The sequence below is a fragment of the Heptranchias perlo genome, chromosome 4 (assembly GCF_035084215.1).
Source record: "Heptranchias perlo isolate sHepPer1 chromosome 4, sHepPer1.hap1, whole genome shotgun sequence".
Classification (NCBI taxonomy): Eukaryota; Metazoa; Chordata; class Chondrichthyes; order Hexanchiformes; family Hexanchidae; genus Heptranchias; species Heptranchias perlo.
In genome coordinates, this window is record NC_090328.1 from 115519033 (window position 1) to 115536804 (window position 17772).

Sequence of the window (17772 nt, forward strand, 5' to 3'; positions counted from 1 at the left end):
TTCTGGACCAATTCAGGCACCTGAAGCACTTGTTCTCCCAATGACTACGCATGTACCTCTTTCTATCAAAGAATGCGTTGCTGCTTGGGGAAATGGAATCCCTTCTTGTTAAGGAAATTCATAGATGGAGCTGGTATACCAACACCTACAGCACCCTGTACTTTTGGGAAACTACCCACTTTATAAAATTGTCATACTAGTGTAGTTATGCCAAAATGAATAAAGTTCCCTGTTTTGTGAAACAGACCACCTGTGACATGCAGGAACAGATTGCATACTAGCTTATATTGCAGGGATCCCCAGGTAGATGCAGGAAGAAGCCAGTGTAGCAAACAAAAAATGAGACCTGTTGTTACTTTGACTACCACTAACAAAGGCATGTGTATATAGGAGATGGGCTGCAGGGCTGGTGTAAAAGGTGACACAGATCATCCAAGGCTTCCTTGTTGTAGTATAGTTTCCTGCAGCACAACTCTTCACTCATTCTTTTGTCTCAACTTCGGGGTCTGTAAACTTATACGAAGGATGGGAAGGTGACAGCCTCTTGCGATGTTGCTAGACATGCGGTTGCTCCCTCCAGGCGGCTTCTTCTTCCAAATGGAAACTCATTTGTGGGAGGGGAAAAAAATTTTTAGTCGCCAGCTTGAGACAGAGTGAAATCACTCCAGTAATAAAAAAAAGATATTGAGGTAGAAGTTTTCAAATAACTTTACCTTTAAAGCTCACTTCTGCCAGGATAAGCTGATACTGCCAAGCAAGTACACCTGCTTTACACAGGCATACAGTGCCGTTATAAATTTATGGTCTGCATTAAACTTTCTTCAGGTTCAGCATCAGCAGTATGATCTGGAGAGTAACTTTACCACACAATAGCTAGTTACACAATAACGTGATTTGGGACTATAACAATAAGACCCTTCGACAGACTGAATTTTGCAATTTTGCACAATTCTTCTGTTCTCTGGAAGGCAGACTGATAAACAGTCCAGTGAAATGAGTGAGTGGGGGGTGGGGGGGGAAGAGAGAGCGAGAAAAAGCATCTTTAATGACTGGAAGACATAACTATAGAAAGGAAAGTTGAACTTTATTTGCATATCCTTCAGCCAAAATGCACATATTTTAAAATTAGTGCACATGGACCAATGAAAATTGTGTTACATTTCAAGTCACTACAAACCCAAAAATTATAAAAGTGATCAAGTAATTACCCAGTTATCTACAGAATGGTGATGGTAAGTTCCAGCAGCAACACCCCCCCCTCCCCCAATGAGTGCCCAGACGCACCATCACTCAATCTTTTTATCTAGGCAAGGGGCCACTCCTGGTAGCACTTTTAGGTGTGCCTTTAAGTCCATTCTGGATTCTCATGTAGAGCATACAACCATTAGGTACTATTTCACATTAGAATATATAATCAAGCCTAGAGAATAAATTCAGATATTCTCTTGCATCATAGGTTTCTGGAAAAGTTCCATCCTAAACTAACTGAAAATACATCATAAAGTATTTTTTTCTACCTCATTTTGCTGTCATTGCTTTTTGTAAAGACACAACCACAGATTTATAAAACATTTGTAAAATGGTACACCTTAAAACAGCAAACAAATAAAGAACAGTGCCACAAAAAAATGTATGTGCTTAATTATCATCACAGTGGTCAGTGAAAAAGGGCACATTCACTTTGCATAGGTACAAAATGAAACCATATCATATTCAGTGCACAGAACTTACATTTTAGAGGTTAAAGTGAATCCCCAAGTTTATAGTGCACTAAAATACGAAAGCAAAAATAGATCCTCTATTAGAAAAATCAGTGCTGAAAAACTCAACATTTTGACTATGCCTTAAATTTCATTGCTAAATTATTTTGTTTCTCGCCAATTGAATTATGAAGCATGAGGTCATGAACTAACAAACAGGAGTGCAATGGTTGACAATCCACTTTGGATATCAATCAACAAGCCAGAGAGCAGGAAGATATAAAAGATAAGGTTTTTTAAAAAAAAATCACGACTATACAACTACGAATAGGAAAGTTTTAGTAAAAGGAGTCAGTACTTGTCCGAGATCCCCCCACTCTTCTCTCAAATTCACGAGTCAGCAGCAGGAACAGTTCCGCTTCTGATTATTTTTTTAGCTAGCATATTGGAAGGTATACTCAAGTGATGCAAAAGTGTCGATCCAAGGTTTATTCCCTTCTTTCACCAGCAATCTGGTTGAGACTGCCAAAGGGTAACTAGAATGTCAGAACTGGCTCTCAAATACAGGTCTCCGAGTTGGGATTCAAAAAGTGTTTAGCTATTAGGCTGCCACTTTACTTACCAGAGTTTAAAAAGTTTGTTTTTCAATCATTTAGCTATTCATTTTAAAAACTTTGCATTTTGTGGCATGTACAATTTCAATATTTTCTGGCACTTGTAAAATTTAAAAACAGGAATAATTACATACATTAGATTGCCATAAATTCACTACAATTTTAATCTGTGTATAAATACTAAATTACAGCAACTTTTTCTTTACACTAAATAGAGGACCCTTAAATGTTGTTCACAGGCATCAAATGTATTTCCCACTTAAACCCATAGTAACATTATAAAAAATAAAACCACCACTAACAAGAGTCAATATGTTATTCCAATAACTTCTTTAGTCTGTAGCCGTCAACTTGAACTTTGTAGGACTTTTCAATAGTACCTAGTGCATTTCATTTTGCAGATGACTATTCTCTTATTGATGTTTGTGCTACAAAAGGGTTTCTTAATTTCAAACTTCACACAAAGGCTTTCAATGGAACAGAAGTCCAACAGAAAGATAATCTCTTGGATCCCGCAATTCTTGATGAGTATTTTATTCAGCCTTCTTTGTCTTCCTCCTTTTGATATTTTCAGTTTCTTCAAAAGTTGCACCCGAGGGAGCAGGGCACTGTTTTCCCAGTGCCTCCTCTTTACCAGAAGCTTCAGTTTTAAAATGTGGTTCAGTAGAACTTGATTGCCAACTAAATGCCATATGGTACAAAGCAACTTCCATAGGTGCAAAAGGAGAATGATGAATGTTAAAGAGCACCATTGCAACCTAAAATACAAAAATGATACATTTGCCAAATTGGGATTGATCAGGCTGCTCTGTACAAAGGAATACAAATGTAAAAACAGCATGGCAACCAGGATATATGTTCATGTAATTTAAGATTAGCAGCTTTCAGCTGTGCCTTATCCTGCTAAATACAAAGTCTCCAAATATATCCAAAAAGTTATTACTGCAGTGTTGAGATCACAGAACTGATCTACGTAGATATTAATGACAGTACAAGAGACAAACTCTGAACGTGAATAAAAAATTAGCAAAAAAGAGTGCTAAAGTTCTAAAATGTTGCAGATGTACTAAAATGGAGGGGGAGTGGAGAAGTCGTGCTTAACATTGGGAATTTCAGATTTTACTGATCAGATGTTTATACTGTTGGTCAGCACTATGTGTTACACAACACTGCTCATTAGCTCTTTAAACAACTGAGCAGTGCTTTTACAGCACTGAGTTTTGGTTGAGAGCTGCTCCACTAGGCATTGCTACCTGATTTAATAATCATTCAGAAACTATAAATTCGTGTCACATTTGCACACAATTGGAGTCATTTAAAAAACAGCAACAAACCTCAAAACAAAGTAGGGAATGTATGTATCAAAGTCTGGCAGGATAATACATAAACTTTCAGTGAAACATTGCTAAGGACTTATGAAAACAACTAGTAAGCAGTCAGCAAACGCTACCAACAAACAAGAAATTTATTCAGCCACACTGTCCTGAGCCACCCTGCTCCCTGCAGATTTTTTTTTTTGTTTAACGTAACTATTGTATGTTTAACAAATTTATCTACTTGTAGTGGATAAGGAAAACACTTAATTTCCCAGAAACCAAAGCACTTATTTCACTGTTTCTGAGCACATTTCTCTTTCCCACCCTTTCAGCAGAATTGTGCACCCCAACAATACAAAAGCATAACCTCCAAATCACTATAAGCAATACCAAGCAAGATCTGCTTGTATTTAAAACACCTTGATAGAAGACCGAACCACATACTGAATTCTCGAGTTTAGAGTTGTATTTACAAAGCAGCAGAAGAAGAAATAGGCAAGAAACTGGAACATCAGAGTGCTGTGTATCCCACAGAAGAATTTCATTTCTTGTTATACATGGATTTGTTGAAAACGCACAGAAGAGGTAGACCCGGTTTTGCTGCCTTATTCTTTCAATATTCAGGTGTCAAGTGTTCCAAGTCACAGTGGAATATCTGACTGATTTGAAATAGGAAATGCTTCCTCTTTGGAAAACGACACAGCAAATGAATTTTCAAGTCTCAGAAATCCAAATCAAACACCTAGAAATTATCAGCATGACAACTGCCTTCTACAATTTGAACTTCCAAAAACTGTTTCTGATCACGAAGCTTAGAATCTTAGAAAATTTACGGCACAGGAGGCCATTTGGCCCATTGTGTCCTTGCCGGCCGAAAATGAGCCACCCAGCCTAATCCCACTTTCCAGCACTTGGTCCGGAGCTTTGCAGGTCACAGCACTTCAGGTGCACATCCAGGTACTTTTTAAATGAGTTGAGGGTTTCTGCCTCTACCACCCTTTCACGCAGTAAGTTCTTAACCCCTAACACCCTCTGGGTGAAAAAATTTTTCCTCAGCTCCCCTCTAATCCTTCTACCAATTACTTTAAATCTATGCCCCCTGGTTAATGACCTCTCTGCTAAGGGAAATAGGTCCTTCCTATCCACTCTATCTAGGCCCCTCATAATTTTGTATACCTCAATTAAATCACCCTTCAGCCTCCTCTGTTCCAAAGAGAACAATACCAGCCTACTTAGAAAACACTGGGATAAACAAAAGTATAGAAATACTTACATTTCAATTTGCTATTCATCCAGAAGGAAAGTTGATTTATTGTGACTAGATCATTTTATAAACACTTAAATCTTTTATTTCTAACACCATACAAATATTTGGGAGTGAAAGTTACAGCACACACCAAAACACGTATAAATTAACTAACACATTTAAGAAACATCCCAAAATGCTTAGTTTTCACCTTGGCTGTTTAGGTCTTCCTGCAAACCACCCCTTAATCAAACATTTTCTTCCCTCCCACGAGTCTGCCTGACAAAAAATATGAGACTTAAGCACGGAAAGGTATGTTCCAAGTAGAAAGTGCCGCACCATAGCAGCGCCAAAATAGCTAGGGTTTATACTCGTTATTAATGTCATCGCCTGGTTGGCTAATCTCATGAGTTTGTTTTCATAGGTCCCCTATTGTTATGGAATTCACGCTGATATTAAGAAAAAATACTTTTGCTATTTGTTTAAAGGGAAGCAAATTTAACTTTTTTTCCTCTCATCCTTAGCAAGCACAATCATTTTTATAGCGAAAACTTAACACTGGTGAAGCTGTAATAAATGTTTTTCAACAACCAGCAGCATTTGAAATAAAATTCAGTAGAAGCCAATGTAGTCACCTAACCTGAGAAAACAATAAAATTCCATCATTTTCCTTTAACATTCTATTTTTGTGCTTTCAAAACGACATGACATTTATAGGGAAAAAAACATGAGCGCCCCAGCAACCCAACAGCAATTTCAATGGAACAGCCAATACCAACAACATTACAGTAGCAGAGGTAGAGGACAGGACTTACTGCTTGGAATAAACCTTTATCACACTTAAGTCTTACTTCTGGGAGAGATTTGAGAGTGGAGGCTCTTATTTTATTTATTCGTTCATGGGATGTGGGCGTCGCTGGCGAGGCCAGCGTTTATTGCCCATCCCTAATTGCCCTTGAGAAGGTGGTGGTGAGCCGCCTTCTTGAACCGCAGCAGTCCGTGTGGTGAAGGTTCTCCCACTGTGCTGTTAGGAAGGGAGTTCCAGGATTTTCACCCAGCAACGATGAAGGAACGGCGATATATTTCCAAGTCGGGGTGGTGTGTGACTGGGAACGTGCAAGTGGTGTTGTTCCCATGTGCCTGCTGCTCTTGTCCTTCTAGGTGGTAGAGGTCACGGATTTGGGAGGTGCTGTCGAAGAAGCCTTGGCGAGTTGATGCAGTGCATCCTGTGGATGGTACACACTGCAGCCACTGTGCGCCGGTGGTGAAGGGAGTGAATGTTTAGGGTGGTGGATGGGGTGCCAATCAAGCGGGCTGCTTTGTCCTGGATGGTGTCGAGCTTCTTGAGTGTTGTTGGAGCTGCACTCATCCAGGCAAGTGGAGAGTATTCCATCACACTCCTGACTTGTGCCTTGTAGATGGTGGAAAGGTTTTGGGGAGTCAGGAGGTGAGTCACTCGCCGCAGAATACCCAGCCTCTGACCTGCTCTTGTGGCCACAGTATTTATGTGGCTGGTCCAGTTAAGTTTCTGGTCAATGGTGACCCCCAGGATGTTGATGGTGGGGGATTTGGCCATGGTAATGCCGTTGAATGTCAAGGGGAGGTGGTTAGACTCTCTCTTGTTGGAGATGGTCATTGCCTAGCACTTGTCTGACACGAATGTTACTTGCCACTTATGAGCCCAAGCCTGGATGGTGTCCAGGTCTTGCCGCATGCGGGCTCGGACTGCTTCATTATTTGAGGGGTTGCAAATGGAACTGAACACTGTGCAATCATCAGCGAACATCCCCATTTCTGACCTTGTGATGGAGGGAAGGTCATTGATGAAGCAGCTGAAGATGGTTGGGCCTAGGACACTGCCCTGAGGAACTCCTGCAGCAATGCCCTGGGGCTGAGATGATTGGTCTCCAACAACCAATACCATCTTCCTTTGTGCTAGGTATGACTCCAGCCACTGGAGAGTTTTCCCCCTGATTCCCATTGACTTCAATTTTACTAGGGCTCCTTGGTGCCACACTTGGTCAAATGCTGCCTTGATGTCAAGGGCAGTCACTCTCACCTCACCTCTGGAATTCAGCTCTTTTGTCCATGTTTGGACCAAGGCTGTAATGAGGTCTGGAGCCGAGTGGTCCTGGCGGAACCCAAACTGAGCATCGGTGAGCAGGTTATTGGTGAGTAAGTGCCGCTTGATAGCACTGTCGACGACACCTTCCATCACTTTGCTGATGATTGAGAGTAGACTGATGGGGCGGTAATTGGCCGGATTGGATTTGTCCTGCTTTTTGTGGACAAATATGTGGATTAATAACATAATATACGAAAGAGACAACTGCCCACCAAGGGAGCATGTCTAAGAAGTTTGGAACAGACATGTCTCCTAGCATTCATTGCATCTGAACATGTGCATCAAGACTGAAAACCACACAGCACGTACAAGATCAAATAAGCTGCAAATGTGCAAAATGCAAAACCTCCAGATTCATGTGGTCAGTTTTTTGTCATCATGGAAATGGCATTACTTTATTTTGCCTGAGCAGCTGTACAAGTAAAGCCATTATGGGTTCCTTTACTCCTGAATTGCAAAACCATTTGTATCATGGCACTTCTTATGATGACAATTTCAACAACATAAACCACACGGGGCTACAGTTTTATTCTGTAATCAATTGAATACTCCTTTGGTTATTTATGAAGTTGTTGCGCTATTAGTACGTGCTGTGCCGCAAGTGGTAGGATACAGGCTTGGTGAGGGAGGGAAGAAGGAAGCACAGGCAAGAAACAGATAAAAATACATAATCAGTTAAAAACACCATTCTCACCTTCTCAATCACTAGCATTGCCAATGATATAACCTGTCGTATCACATATAAAAAGTAATCAGCCAACTTAAAAACAAACCATAGGTGCCTTGGGAAGAAATCCAGAAATGCTCAGAGCTCTAAGGACTAAAATTTACAAGTACATTGTCCCTGCTGTGTTTCACCTAAATCATTCATGGGAAAAGCATCATTTTTACGCAGCACTCAAGGTCCAAATCATTGCTGTCGGTCTGTAGAGGACCTAAGCAAAGGTGAATTCAGTGTTTATAGATACAGCGGATACTACTTGTACTGGAGGTGCAATAAAAATTTCAATACCAGTCTGACATCACAATTAGTTTGCTAGTTTCCTAACCCAAAAATGTTACACAGAATACATAATGCCAGACAGTACAATGCAGACTCTTAATGAACTTACAAATGCTGCAGACAAAGAGCGTGAAATGGTCTCACACAAGTTAAATACAAAGGGATTATCTAAAGTCGTATTACACTGTATTTATTCTGCAAAAGACAAATTTATACAACTATAGTGAAATCACACGTTTAATAACATTTACATACCTCTGTGGAAACTACAAACATAGTGTACAAAAAGATCAGGTTGTGTCTGGTAATAGGCAGATAATTCATCTGTTGCAAAGTAAAGAGTACAGCTCCTATCAGAGTTACCTTTGTTCCGCTGTAACAGAAACAGGATAATTAGTATATGTATGAAAAAAATTAAATAAAATAACTCTTCCAACAGATTGACTCCACAAAGACAACAAACAAATTATCATAACTTTTCAGTTGACCAGTTCAGTTACACTGCATATTTAGCATCAGTGTAAATAAGCCATTCTTTGTGAGTCTAGTCACAAACATTGGAAGGGCATTGTAGCTGAGCCTGATCCTGTTTTTAACCAACATCCACAAGTGTGCACTTTCTGGCAGGAGCAGGAACCCTGGCTAGCTTTTCCCTTCCTAGCTCAAGGACAATTGTAACATCATGAGGCATCATGCAATAGATAAATGATGAGATTGCTGTGCGGCACAATATGTGCAACAAACCTAATTTATCACTTTAAGTTACCAACTGTAGGTATGGCCTTCCTCATTCTTAGACTGAACTTCAGCATCCACTTACAGATAGGAATTAATGGCATCTGGGGATCGGTGGGGAGGGGAGAAGAGAGATATGGGACTAAGTTCATTTAAGAAGTTTGTTATGTGGGCATCTAATCATCTTTCTCACTATGTATAATACCTGGCATTGGAGTGCACCCTTAATTTTTTTTAACCCAGAGAAAGCAGCATTTACACAAGGTCACAACAGTAAACAAAAGCATCTCCAAGGAACACTAGGTCAGAAGGCAAAAAAGCAGAGAGGATGGGCAGAACCTTTGCAAATGGATGCTCAACTTCATTCAAAGGGGTGATCTAATTGAGGTGTTTAAGATGATTAAAGGATTTGATAGGGTAGATGGAGAGAAACTATTTCCTCTGTTGGGGGAGACCAGAACAAGAGGGCATAACCTTAAAATTAGAGCTAGGCCGTTCAGAAGTGATGCTAGGAAGCACTTCTTCACGCAAAAGGTAGTGAAAATCTGGAACACTCTCCTCCAAAAAGCCGTTGAAGCTGGGGGTCAATTGCAAATTTCAAACTGAGATTGATAGATTTTTATTAGGCAAGGGTATTAAGGGTTACGGAACCAAGACGGGTAGATGCAGTTAAGATACAGATCAGCCATGATCTAACTGAATGTCGGAACAGGCTCGAGGGGCTGAATGGCCTACTCCTGTTCCTACAGGATGAGGATGATCATTTGGTAGGTCATCTAACATTCTTACTCATTTACCAAGTCTGCATACAAATAGAATTATACCAGTCATAAAAATTGACTGCAGATTCAGAAGAACTGGATCTTGGAACAAAATGGCATTAAAATGCTTGTACCTAGCTGTCAAGATAAGACAATAATGCTTAGCAAAAGCATGCATGCTGCCCCAGGTTAAGTGGAATCCTCTACATGTTGGTACAAAACGTAAAATGAGCTCCAATTTTCTATAGCAAGTTCTGTCATAGACTAATACAAGTAGGTATTCTCTTATACAATTTTCTAACCTATTTTCAGTAACAGTCTTACCTGAAGTCTTAACGGCTCCGGCCCTGTGCTCATCAGCTAAGTGATACTTTTCAATGGAAGAAATACAAGGTGATGGAAAACGTGCTCTACTAAAACTATATTCTCTATTCAATCTGGGAGTGGAATCAGTTTCAAAATTCTTGTAGCCAGAATCACTTTCCAGCAATTTAGTTACTCTTGGGCTGAGTTTCAACAGGCTTCAAAAGTTGTGCGACACTAGAGTGTTGAGAGAATGGATCAGTGATGCAGCATGGATTTGGGATCTTGAAGCCAGCATTGGCTGATGGCCAAGGTGGCAGGAGTCAACCTGGTTGGAGTTAACCATAGTGGGCAGATCTCAAGATGGCAATTGTTAAAAATTGAAGAAAATGCTTCCCTGCATCATCAGATCTTTGCAAAAAGATACTGTTAATTGATGTTAAATTCAAAATAAGGAAGCAACAAATAGTTCATTTTTGAACATTTGGAAATGTAGCTGCTGCCAATGAAAATAAAATAAAGAAACATGTGGCCAGAATAAACTCTTTATATGGAGAGGGGAAAGATCACAGACTCAGGGCACTAATTTCTTAAAAGGTCTCAGGTTTCATGCTGTTTTCTCTTTTCAAGATGACAGAACATTATATTTGTATGTAGAGATTGAAAAATGGGGAAGAATGTAATATTCTTTCCATGTACCAGAGGAAAAAAAAAGATTTGCAATGTAGGTGTTAGAGATCCATGTTATACTAGACTTGGCATCAACTGATCTTGTCTAGTTGTACTAAGAATTTAGGGGTTTTAGGCTCCAACAAGCATTTTTCAGTGAGTTACTTTGATCTTTGCAATTTTCTTTCTAAAATCCCACAGTAATGACATTTCCAATAAAACTGGACTGCCATAGTTTAGTCTTTACCATATGCTTCCTTTCCCATTTGTAAAATACAATTATATTACTAAGTACTATCTGCTATGTTTAAAAAAAACTAAATGGGGCAATATGATCAAAAGCAGTATCTTGATAAAAATCTGAAATGGCTTGGAAGGGATTTTCTTATCTTTACTTCAGTTTATGACTGCTTAGCACTTCAAGCAATTTCAAAACCACTACGTACTAGGACATTTTCAGCAATTCATTTCTCTCGGGTATCCAGACACCCCGCACCAGTTGTTCAAAGTTAGCTATCAGCCCAGAACCAGAACCTGTGGAAAGAGAAATTTGGTATACACCATAAATTGTAAACAGATGTCAAGTTTCTTTCTTTTAAAAAAAAATCATTGCAAATAGACCACAATGATTTGCACAGAGGCAATATTAATTACAGTAATACATTAATTACAGTAATGGGGTAATAGCTGATAATCATTACAAAAAGTAATGCAGAAACACTAAATATTACCCACCATAATTTTATTTTGTAATGGAATCGCACCCCTACCCCGACTTACTCAACTATGCCTCTCCTGATGGCACAGTTGGTAGTGCACTGCCCAGAGAAAGGGAGGGACAGAAGCAATAAAAGTAGCTATAAGTCCTTCTCCTGATTTCTATCCAGGTAGTGGAAGCCAGCTGGTGCCCGTGGAACAGTGCCACAACATGAATTGGTGCTTTCAGAATTGAAGGGGAAAAAAAAATACCAAAAAGAAAAAAAGTTCAAATGTGGCACACAGCATAAACCAAGAATGAAAGAACCTTCTTACCTTTAGCCCATCCAACAGCAATCACGGCAAGCCAGCCATTTCTGTAGCGGCTGTGCGCATCCATTACACCTCCAACAATTTTACGGGCTCTTGTTACTTCTTTCATACCAGCAATAAATAACTTAGATGGTAAAAAATTGCAGCATTTGTAGAACTTGTCATATGGACAGTAGAATATCAAATACCTAAAAATATTGGGAAAAAATAGGGATATGAGGACTGGGGTTTCTTCACAGCACAACTGAATAGAATCATAGAAAGGTTACAGCACGGAAAGAGGTCATTCAGCCGATCGAGTCTGTGCCAGCTCTATGCAAAAGAAATCCAGCTAGACCCACTCCCCCGCCCTATCCCCGTAGCCCTGCACATTTTTTTCCTTTCAAGTACTTATCCAGTTCCCTTTTGAAGGCCATGATTGAATCTGCCTCAACCACAACCCCCCCGGCAGTGCATTCCAGATCCTAACCACTCTCTGTGTAAAAATGTTTTTCCTCATGTCACCTTTGGTTCTTTTGCCAAACACCTTAAATCTATGTCCTCTGGTTCTTGACCTTTCCGCCAATGGGAACAGTTTCTCTCTATCTACTTTGTCTAGACCCTTCATGATTTTAAATACCTCTATCAAATCTCCTCTCTACCTTCTCTGTTCCAAGGAGAACAACCCCAGCTTCTCCAGTCTATCCACGTAGTTAAAGTCCCTCATCCCTGGAATCATTCCAGTAAATCTTTTCTGCACCCTCTCGAAGGCTTCCACATCTTTCCTAAAGTGCGGTGCCCAGAACTGGACACAATACTCCAGTTGTGGTCGAACCAGTGTTTTATGAAGGTTCATCACGACTTCCTTGTTTTTGTACTCTATGCCTCTATTTATAAAAGCCAGGATCCCGTATGCTTTTTTAAACCGCTTTCTCAACCTGCCCTGCCACTTTCAACGATTTGTGCACATATACCCCAGATCTCTCTGTTCCTGTACCCCTTTTAGAATGTGCCCTCTAGATAATATTGCCTCTCCTCGTTCTTCCTACCGAAATGTATCACTTTGCATTTTTCTGGGTTAAATTTCATCTGCCATGTGTCCGCCCATTCCACCAGCCTGTCTATATCCTCTTGAAGTCTATCACCATCCTCTTCACTGTTCACTACACTTCCAAGTTTTGTGTCATCTGCAAATTTGGAAATTGTGCCCAAGTCCAAGTCATTAATATATAATCAAGAAAAGCAGCGGTCCTAGTACCGACCCCTGGGGAACACCATTGTATGCCTCCCTCCAATCCAAAAAACAACCTCTCTGTTTCCTGTTACTTAGCCAATTCTGTATCCATGCTGCTACTGCCCCCTTTATTCCATGGGCTTCAATCTTGATGACAAGCCTATTATGCGGCACTTTATCAAATGCCTTTTGAAAGTCCATATACATCACATCAACCGCATTGCCCTCACTGATCCTCTCAGTTACTTCATCAAAAAACTCAATCAAGTTAGTTAAACACGATTTGCCTTTAACAAATCCGTGCTGGCTTTCCCTAATCAATCCACACTTGTCCAAGTGACTGCTAATTGTGTCCCGGATTATTGTTTCTAAAAGTTTCCCGATCACCGAGGTTAAACTGACTGGCCTGTAGTTGCTGGGTTTATCTTTACACGCTTTTTTGAACAAGGGTGTAACGTTTGCAATTCTCCAGTCCTCTGGCACCACCCCAGATGTTTGGAAGATTATGGCCAGTATTGCCGCAATTTCCGCCCTTACTTCCCTCAGCAACCTAGGATGCATCCCATCCGGACCGGGTGACTTATCTACTTTAAGCACAGCTAGCTTTTCTAGTTCACCCTCTTTAGCAATTATTAGCCCATCTAGTATCTCAACTACATCTTTCTTTACTAAGACTCCGGCAGCATCTTCTTCCTTGGTAAAGACAGATGCAAAGTACTCATTTAGCACCTCGGCTATGCCCTCTGCCTCCATGAGTAGATCTCCTTTTTGGTCCCTGATCGGCCCCACCCCTCCTTTTACTACCAGTTTACTGTTTACATGCCTATAGAAGACTTTTGGATTCCCTTTTATGCTTGCTGCCAGACTATTCTCATAATCTCTCTTTGCCCTCCTTATTTCCTTGTTCACTTCCCCCCTGAACTTTCTATATTCAGCCTGATTCTCATTTGTGTTATCAACCTGACATCTGTCATACGCCCCTTTTTTCTGCTTCATCTTACTCTCTATCTCTTTTGTCATCCAGGGAGTTCTGGCTTTAATTGCCCTACCTTTCTCCTTCATGGGAATGTACCTAGACCGTACTTGAACCATCTTCTCCTTAAAGGCCACCCATTCTTCAATTACACTAGGCCCTGACAGCAAGCATCCGCAAATTCCGAGGGAAGTCAGAGAGGAAATAGCTATGGCCGTAACTATAATCTTTCAAACATCCTTGGATATGGAAGTTGTACCAGGGGACTGAAGAGTTTCCAGTGTAACACCTTTGTTCAAGGGAAAAAGGGTTAAACCTGGTAATTAGATTATTCAGACTGATATTGGTAATAATGAAACTTATAGAAGCCATTATACAAGATAAAATGAAAACAAGTTTGAAAGCCATGGGTTAACAGAGAACAGCTAGCATCGATTTATAAAAGACAAGTTGCATCTGAAAAATTCATTAGGAGTTCTTTGAGGAAACAACGGGATGTATTGATAAAGGAAATGTCAAAGTATGGGATTTTCTGACCATTCTTTCACTGAAAAGATTTTTTAGTTACATAACTTGTTGTGAAGCAAACCCTAGTATGTTGCTGCAAGTAAAAGGAGGGGGGTGAGATGATAGGCAGTTGAGATGCTAATCGGGTAGCTTTGATGTTGTTTCCTCATAGACTGAAAAGAAGAAGCAATTAGTTAGTTTGTCTCAGTAAATTGATAAATGCCTCATACCCATTGTGTTGCAAGGTGTTTGATCTCTTTCAGAGTATGAACAGCCAGAAAGAAGAAACATAGGCACAGACAAGGATAGGTTGGCTTTTAAAAACAGGTCAGCATTCAAGCAGTTAAGCAGAAAAAGACTGCAAGAAAGATGGAATACAGGAGACAGTTCACTGAAGTGGTATAGCGTAGAATGTTCATTATTTTATATTACGGATTTTGACTATATCTATGCGCCTTGTCCAATTATCCTGTGCCTTCTAACCCCACTTCACCTGAAGACTACACTTGTTCTTGACTCCATGTGTGCAACGACATAGGTGACCAACTAGTATATACTAAAATTGTAAAACTTTTTTTTTAGAGTAGAAGAGTGGAGAAACTTAAAGGTTCAATTATATAAATCTTTTAAAGTGGGATGACAAGTTAATAAAGCTGTAAAAAAGCATATGGGATCCTTGGATTTATAAATAGGGATTATAGAGTACAAAGCAAAGAGCAATACTGATCCTGTACAAATCATTGGCTAGGCTTTAGGCACCCTAAGTTAGGAAGAATGTCAAGGCCATGGAGATGGCAAAGAGATTTACTAAGACAATACCAGAGATGAGAGGCTTTAATTATGAGGGGAAAAAAAAGAGAAACTGAGGCTCTCTTCATTAGAATGGAGAAGGTTAAGAGGAAACCTGATACAAGTGTTCTAAGTTATGAACATTTTTGCATATTTATTGTATCAAAACCTATTCCCACTGGTATGTGTGTCGGTAACAAGAGGTCGTAAGTTTACCACCAAAAGAATGAAGGAAGGAGTTAGGAGAATTTTTTTTCAAAAGCACAGGGAATGTCAGGACATGAAATACTCTACCAGAAACAGTTGTGGAAGCAATTCATAATCATTTTTAAAAGGGAAATGGATAAATATTTGAAAAGAAAAATGTAAAAGGATATAGGAAAATGCAGGAGATAGGGATTAAATGAATAACTCTGAGAAAGCCGGCACAGGCTTTTTAAAAGTTGAAAGCCACTAAAAGTCATTATATACTTATTTTCCACACTTACCAAATTACGGAAGCCAGTATTATATTTCTGTTGTTTGTGAAAGGTTCAATGGGAGGTTCACCTAGAAGCAGAGATGCCAGAATTGCTCCACCAAAGCAGCAAAGCATACCACTGAACCAACATGCAATTGGACTGCGATGTGCTACATCTACTGCTCCTGCAACACAGAATATTGAAACATTATTTTTTAGGATAAGCTTAAACACCAAAGCATAAACATATTTCAATCAAGGTAGTCTATTGTCAATGATTACTGACTTATGAACTAGATTGTATCATTTTCTATTCTCATGATGGCTAAGAAATGCAATAAATAGGCTGTCAAATGTATAGCAATAACTCAAAATAAATTTGGAAATATTTCAACATCTACATAAAGAAATGTATAAATACAGGATTGGAGATGTTTGGAGTGACGAATAAGACTACAATTTACTCTAGTTCAAATGTCCTCATATGCCATAGCTTCATTGGAACAGGAGATGTCAAGATGAGTGATGCCTGTGTCAGTGAATAGAAGATTTCTACTTTTGACAACTAGCATCAAAAGTAAAGCACAGTCAGATGGAAGAAAGCTTACTCTACTCTGTCTCAGTAACATTATTACATTAGTGTTAAGTTTTACATTTCCCCACTAGCTACCTTTGAGGCCTATCTGATCCAGATTAGCCACTGAGATATTCTGGACAATTTTGTGCAATGACTGCACCAAAACTCACTTTACTTAGGGCTCTTACAACCAAAGAAAGGAGGTTTCTGTACAATAATGACAATAAATCCAAACCAAATCTTGGCTGAAAAAGGTGTGTTAACCAACCATAACTAGTCCACTTTTATTATTCTCTATTGCAACTAGATGAGATTTCCTAATACTGAAAATAAAATCACTTTTTTAATATTTAAACATTGAATCTCAGATTTTGTGTTAATTTTCCATTTAAATTAAGTTCTAAATTTTAAAGATCACCAGCAGCAATGGCCCATTTTGTTCTATCTAGTACGGTGAGAAAACTATCTCTGCCAGTATGAGGACTGAATGAGATTTACCACTTCTCAGTGTTGGGTACCCTTCATCATTTACATCGGTGTCAGGGGTTCAGAAAGTGTGCAGTCCATGAGTGCTCTTAGAAGCATGGGAGCTTCCTCAATGGTACTACCACCAACAGCAAAGCTGAATTCTGAGGCAGCGCTGCAAGTTAAACAAAGTGCTGCTGCCTCTGAAAGAGATCCGCCAATAGGGATAGTCGTGCCAGAAATTCCAGACGTAGCTCCTGCACTGGTAACATAAACACCATCACCAAAGATGCAGTGGACATCCCTTCAGGCTGCTGGAATCTGAGGGAAACTTAAACTAAAATCATCAAAAATAAAAAATACAATTTTTCCAAAATAAATTTTGAATTGATCATCTTTGTGCACACTTTACACAAAACTGTATATTAATACCCATTTACCTAGTTCTTCACCCCACCCAGTTTCTTCCATCATACAGTGCTCTTCCTCCTCAAACTTCTCTTTAAAAAGTTATCAATGTCTAAATTTTCACTTAACCGTGAACCTAGTACATACACTCAGCACAAAATATTTTATATTAACCAAATGATGCATTATTTCTGATCAATTCCAGAGTTTACCTATCTTGTAGGGTGATTTTCATTCTCCATATGGAGCAGGAGTAAACATTGGCTGACCAGAGAGGGGGGGAAACACCACACAGGGTGCAGCAGCCCTTTTAAGACACTTTGTTACCCCCACGATCTTCCCTTTCCCCGTGTCACATAAAGACACCTCCCTGTCCCATACATAAATTTAACACGAACCAAAGAGGTGATGTTGTACCTGTATTAGGCATTGATCAAACCATAGTTGGGGTATTGTGTGCAGTTTTGAACATCTCAACTAAACTTTAATGAACATTTTGTTGCCTAAGAAAATCAGTTGAAGCTAAGTTGTCATGTTTTATCACATAGCTCCGCTGTTATTTTCCTATGCCCTATTAAATAATTAATACATAAAATGAGAATCTGTAAACCAACCGAGACCCTTACCACTCCTTAATTAGACGAGGATGGGCGGCTGCCTCTGATTCACAAGTCAAAAATGCAAAATCTGTTAAATCACCGTGAGTCTTCTTTAGGTGCTCTGGTATCTTGTAAGTTATAGCAGTATCCAAGTTAGTCTTTTCCAGCAAAACAATTAGAATTTCAGGAAGCTTTCTAACCTGATAGTTCATCAGTAGAAAAGAACCACCTATCTGTATTCCATTTGCACCCCCTTCCTGCAAGAGGTAGTAAGGTTTAT

The 17772-nt window shown here is 39.5% G+C and overlaps 1 protein-coding gene across 1 annotated transcript in view; it reads right to left on the reverse strand.

Annotated features, from left to right (window-relative positions):
- Positions 1-1067: 1067 nt before the first annotated feature.
- LOC137321200 (trimeric intracellular cation channel type B-A-like) overlaps positions 1068-17772 on the reverse strand; it is a 32563-nt gene continuing 15858 nt past the window's right edge. Inside the window, exons 2-6 of the mRNA XM_067983494.1 lie at positions 15472-15628; positions 11505-11689; positions 10919-11006; positions 8260-8377; positions 1068-3072 (exon numbers count right to left, since the gene is read on the reverse strand). Of these exons, the coding sequence (XP_067839595.1) occupies positions 2848-3072; positions 8260-8377; positions 10919-11006; positions 11505-11689; positions 15472-15628 (773 nt within the window). The 3' untranslated portion in view covers positions 1068-2847. The remainder of the gene's footprint in view (positions 3073-8259; positions 8378-10918; positions 11007-11504; positions 11690-15471; positions 15629-17772) is intronic.